The following is a 6,000-nucleotide window of genomic DNA, read 5'->3' on the forward strand; positions in this document are numbered from 1 at the left end:
AAGGGCTCTGATGGTAGTTCATAATTTTGAATGCAGTCAGGCTCTCACAAGCTGTGGTACTATTTTAAAACTTTTGAGTTGTGTATTGAAAATGTCAAAATCTCCACAATCAACAGATGTATGATCAGGAATAATTTTCTTGCATGCTAACAATATGAGAACATGCCAATTTCATGACTTTTGGCATTGTTGAATGACAATAATACAATCGAAAACTCTTCTAGGAAATGCCATTGGGTCTAGCTTGACCAACGTGTTCATTCTAAAAGGTTTTAGCCATGCCAAGATCTTTCAACATTTTTACTATGTTCGTTCTTGTAGTATATTGCTATTGTGCTATTAGGCATTTTGTGTAATCATCAACCAAAAATTGATTGATGTAAGTTTTTTGTAAAATGGCAGCTGACTTTAACTTAACTATTCTCAGACTAGAATTTCTCTCTTTTGTCTCGTATGTACCTCCATCTTTTCATGGAATGAGGGTATGAGCACAAGATGGGAGATAAAGTAGACATTTTGAAGGAGTGGACAAAAGAAGGTGGCAAAAAGTTGGGAGGTGGGGAAGCATTTATGGTAGATGATATTAGGACCTTGTTCGAGGATCAACGGTGAGACGTTGTGCGAGGCAAAGTAATGGTGATAGGCTTATGATGGACGGTATTGAAAATGCAACAAATACATAGACATTGAAGGAGGGAACATGGTTGAGGTGTGAGGATATATGTAAGGCAGGGACAAACATGTGTATCTTGGGCAGCAGTTGTCAAGAAATTGTGGTCGTTAAATGTTTGGACATAAGGCCAAGAAAGACTGGACCTCCATCTTGTGTGCTCTATGTTTGTTGCTCTGGCTCCACTGCTCCTCATCCACTCTGTCATCGTCTTGCTCGCTTGCTCCCCTCACACTACATCCCGATGCCGACTTGAACGTGAAGAAGTCTTTGACATGCCACTGTGCTGGGTCTACCTTTGCCTCCGGTGTCACTGTCTCCTCTTGCTGTTTGATCTGTCTCAATAGTCGATGCATACATGAAAGTGGATCAGCCGAGATAGTCGTCAAACTGGTGCCCCTTCTAGACGAGGCAATGATATTGCCACAAATCTCATCGTAGATTGGACATGTACAAATAAAATTCTCCTCTGTCTCCACCTCCTCTAGTGTGCATAGCTTGTAGATCCACTGCTTAAGTGTGCTTGTAGACCTCTCTATCTCAATCCTCGGTTGGTGGGACGAGACATGCAACTATCCAATGGCAATCCTCGGTGCATGTGAGACTCGTCTGTCTCTAGTCTAATGCCCCCTTTGTCCTTGAATCTTTCAAGTGGAGCTTGGTGGGGTTCTCTTGGTCGCCCCCCCCCCCCCCCCCCCCCCCCCCCCCCCAAGTCCGTGATGTATGGAGATCGAGGTCATCCAACCGTATGATACGGTTGGCTCGTCTCGTGGAATCTAAGAAGGCAAGGCATCCAAACTATCTCAAAGGCAGGAGTTGATCCATCTGAATACCTTGACTAGCAAACCATCTGAATATACGTGCATACCAAGCCGTGCTAACCCCACTGCCCGTTGGTCACTTGGATGTGACTACCGAGCCAACCTTAGTAATCTTGAGCTAGGCAAAGCTCGAACCCGATGAAGATATGTCACTATTTTTAGAATGGCATCAATTTGGAGTGGCAATCATGGCAAACTCTGCCTATACTCTCTGTTGAGGGACTAAGGGGTTACTCTAAAACATTCGAGACCCCATAATCCCCTATAGCCTCTTAGACCTCTTTTGCTTAGCTGTCAAGGCATTTTCCGAAAAGGGTGTTAGATACGACTTCTTCCAACATAGTTTTAGCAACTAGACTCTTGGGACTAGATGTATGTGCCGTGGAACTACACACATGTTATATGTCACGGTAATCTTTCTCCAGCCTTGAGAAGGAGGCTTGCTTGGAGCACTACCTACTCCCAACAATCCATCCTATGGTTTCATGTTTTGCAGCCACAAGAAAGGATAAGACATCGATCTGCGACTGAAAGACAAGAGTAGGCATATGCTAGGTCATCACTTCTTGTGGATCGTGTACGGAGACAAGGCCATGCATGAGCTTCTCTTTGAAGCTTGCTCCCGACGTACCACAAGTAGGAAGATTCACAATCTCAATTAGCCTAAATGCAGGTCTGCTATAAAAAGGATCATGGCCGTCGGTCTCACTAGGGTATCAAACAACGGCCTCTTTGTCAAGATCCTTGTCCAGTATAGAAATTAGTCCACTGTACTTGTCCCCCTGCCATGTGGAAAACAATTGAGGCCTCTAGATAATGGCCATCGCTAAAGGCTCGTATAGATGATCAAGTTGTGTACCATCCTCATTTCTAGAAGGTAAGACCTATACCCATCACCTATGGTGTGTCATTTGAGTGCCTTACTATCCCAACTCTACTAGGTCCACCTTTGGTACTCAGAGGGGGTCAGATCCAAAGTCTAGTAGGCCCACTTGTGCGGTCCATGTGCAAGCGTTGAAATCACCTAAGAGGAGGGTCCCTCCTTGCTTGGAGAACTCCAAGATGTCATCATGTATCGTTTCATATGGGTTGTGGCCCTCTGCGGTGACCTCATGCGCATAGGACGATGTATCTAGGGGGAATTAACACATGAGAAGATCGGGCTTGTGGTCTCATCAAATGTTTGAGCTCGTATCCACATGTGTCGTGCATGCTCCTCCTTCCACATCACAGATATGATTAGTCTCAGATGTGATCTGCAATGAACTGCTACACCCCTAGAACCGCGTACCTCAATATGTCTCCTCATCTCCTTCCTATGGGTAGACTCGCAAGTGGTTTGGGTCAATATGGGTAGCCCTCTTTCAAGCCCTTGTGTGTCACAGTATTAAAAGAGAACATCTCTTCCAGTTTAAGTCTTTGAGAACCCCCCTGGATCAGATCATAGAGTACCGTTGCAATTCCACATAGCCATGTGTGTACCCCTATCCCATAGGCTTGACACCGTTATGTTCAGTTTGTATCCCTTTCTCCTCTTTCTCCTGTTTCTTGGAAGATCACCTCACCGCTTTGTATGCACAGCCCGTTTCCCTTCTTTCTCACTGCCATTTTACAAAATCATTCTCTCCCTTCTGTGCTTTTGCTGTCATCATCTAGGTATGTCCTAGTGCCCTTCAGTGCTTCCCTTATTCCCATGAAAGTTGATCTGTCGGCTGCAGTTTCGACTTTAATCACCATTGGTCTTGCTGGTGCGCCAGCCTTGCTACTCTCCAGTCTAAAGTGGTAGAACCTGAGGCAAAGGTGCTTGCACAAAAATATAGTGGAGGACTAGTAAGTTCAGGGGAGGTGGAAACCCTGAAGAGGACGAATGACGTACAGGAGGGGAATATGGCTGATCTGGAAGGGAAACAAAACACAAAAAAGGGAATAGATAGAGGAGATGGATTTCAGACTTGAAGAAAGTAAGGAGCATAGCATCAGAAACAGCAGCTAGTGGAGAGAGGCAATACCAGAGTGGAGAAGGGAAAGAGCAGGCGGAAAAAGGTGTAAATGTTTACAAATTTTAATGAATGAATGGGGTTCCTAGACTAAAATGTTCAAGTACAGTCAATTACTAATGAATCGTTTGTTTGGAGCCTGTGTTGTCTCTGCACATAACCTGAGAACTTTGAAATGTTCGTTTAATTAGGAGTTTGGTACTTTATTTTCCTTAATCTAGGTATGTGGCAATGTGGCTCCATCTACAATAATGCTCTGTGATGCTTGATTTCTTTTTTCATCCTTAGCTGCAAAAATGTGAGCTTGAGACTTTCAATTGGCAAGTAATTCACATTTCGTATTGTGTATCAGGGCAAAGTAGACAACAGCTCCAAAGGTCATCGATCACAGACAGATATCAGGCCCTTGTGCTTGGAAGACTTCATTCAGGCGAAAAGCATGGTCAGAATATATTCTAACGAGAATGCTGTTCACTCTGAACAAATCGTTCTTAGCTCAAGCTGACTAATATTGCATAGAATGATCTCATGAAAAAATAAAAGAAAAAGCACCTGCCTTCAATTGTTACTCGATTGGAAGATGCTGCATGGGAATTTTAATTCGGTATATAAATTCAAGGTATCACTGATTTAAATTTGTAAATATGACACTTGCAGATAGGAACATCTGTAGCTTATGATGCAGCTAGCATGATTCAATTACGGCGGTGGAATGAACAATATGGTGAAGGAGGGAGCAGGACCCGAATAACATTTGGTTTCTCTCAGTGATGTTTTGACATTGCTATGGCCACTCCTAATCGCTAAACATCTCCCTGTGGTGAGGGAGTAAATGAGAAAAAATGTCAGTTCTGTTACAAAAATCAAAGAGCAAACTCTGTTAAATATTTCAGTTTATATTCATGTTACTTTGCATTTCATCTTTTCACGAGTATTAGAACTGATACATACATCTCTCTCCCATCCATCATTGTAATATCAAGCAAATGCCACATCCTGGAGGATAACCCAAAATGTGGTTCGTTCTCAGCCTTACAAAGTAGTTCAGCAGTCACTTATGAAGCATCGTCAACTGCCACATAATAGTCACTAATGCAGGCGGATGCAAATTGCAGTTTTTGCCATGTCAATGCTTGGTACCAAAACTTTGCAGACATCAAGATAAACCAACGCTTCTAGTCTAAACATTCACTAATTTGATCGAAGAGGGCTTGCAATGTTTGGACTCTATATTCAGAAGTAATTACTAGAAACAGACTAGCACAACAGCTGAGAAAGAAAATTTTGCGTTGTGCCATCTCTATCTATGTATTCATTGATTGAACTATGGCATCAAATGCCAGAGAGTTTTAATAAGCAAAGTTGCAAGGAAATGCACTCAAGGCTGCTAAATACAGCAGTTGTGACACGCTTCCCCTCTATAGCCAAACGTAGGATCCTTGAGGAAGGTCAATTTCACATTTTGTGTGATAATTGGCTAGATTTTATTGTCCCATCGGCTCCTGGATCCAACTGTTCTCAATGTTAATTACCTTCTTGTTCGTCTCATTAATTCATCAATCGTGTTGGGCATAAGAACAGTTCATTAATCAAGTTGGCCATATGTCGATGATAGTAAGATGTTGCTTATGGAGACAACTTCTTGCTGACTTATAGTGCTTAAGAATACATCTTTAAACTTCATGAGCAATAGATTTTTAGGCAATGCTTATTTCGAAATGCTGCGTAAAAAAGAAGTTTGTTTTTTAAGTGCTGCACGATAATGGCCGTGTAACTGGATAGTCGTGTTTGAGAATGTTCTTTTGAATTTTCAATGTTCTTAAATGACAGCTCTACTTATTTTCAAGGCATAGGAGGATTGAATGCCTTTTTTACCTCAAGGTGCTATAAAGTGCTCGTGCTGGGAGCAGTGCACATCTCTCCTATACACAGATGTTCATTGAACTGTGATTTGATTTTGTTAGAATTTCTACGAGCCCATCATGCCTCATGTGTTATGAAGATGTGCTGTTGATTTGATCAGAAGTGAGGGCGAGCGGGGGTTTGAAATGCTTTTAACGTGGATATGCAACATGAATACTCAGGTGACATTTGCACATTCACCTATGCATGTTGATTGTCCATAAGGCCTTCATGTATTGTTTGTGTGGGGTGGGGGCGGCTGTGTGCACACATGCTATACAGAGCTGCATGCAGTTGTGTAAAGAAAGATAATTAGGTTTTAAAATAATGTCTATGTAAATTGCGCATCTATTTGGTCATTTGAGTTGTGCATATGATTTTTTTGAACATCTGTGTTTTGAGGTATTTTCATGTGCCCATATGAAACAAATAGTGATTGGTTTCAATTCAAAGATTTGCTACAAAACCAAACTCTTCTTAACAAAGGCCTTGAGGAGCTAGAAAGAGAAATTAAGTCACAGCAGCCAGCTTAGTTGAATGTTAAGGTGAAGATGGATTAAAAATCCTATTCTTGATAGTACACTAGTGAAAGTTAGTTATGAAGATTCAT

The 6,000-nt window shown here is 42.0% G+C and overlaps 1 protein-coding gene across 1 annotated transcript in view; it reads left to right on the forward strand.

The window, feature by feature from the left end:
• The window catches only part of LOC147888094 (uncharacterized), a 137,153-nt gene extending 132,099 nt beyond the window's left edge, over positions 1 to 5,054 (forward strand). Inside the window, exons 22-23 of the mRNA XM_087393340.1 lie at positions 3,841 to 3,930; positions 4,146 to 5,054. Of these exons, the coding sequence (XP_087249466.1) occupies positions 3,841 to 3,930; positions 4,146 to 4,259 (204 nt within the window). The 3' untranslated portion in view covers positions 4,260 to 5,054. The remainder of the gene's footprint in view (positions 1 to 3,840; positions 3,931 to 4,145) is intronic.
• Positions 5,055 to 6,000: the final 946 nt, after the last annotated feature.

Source organism: Dipteris shenzhenensis, chromosome 22, assembly GCF_047967505.1.
Source record: "Dipteris shenzhenensis isolate YYH24624 ecotype China chromosome 22, Dip_SZ_1.0, whole genome shotgun sequence".
In the NCBI taxonomy this organism is placed as follows: domain Eukaryota; kingdom Viridiplantae; phylum Streptophyta; class Polypodiopsida; order Gleicheniales; family Dipteridaceae; genus Dipteris; species Dipteris shenzhenensis.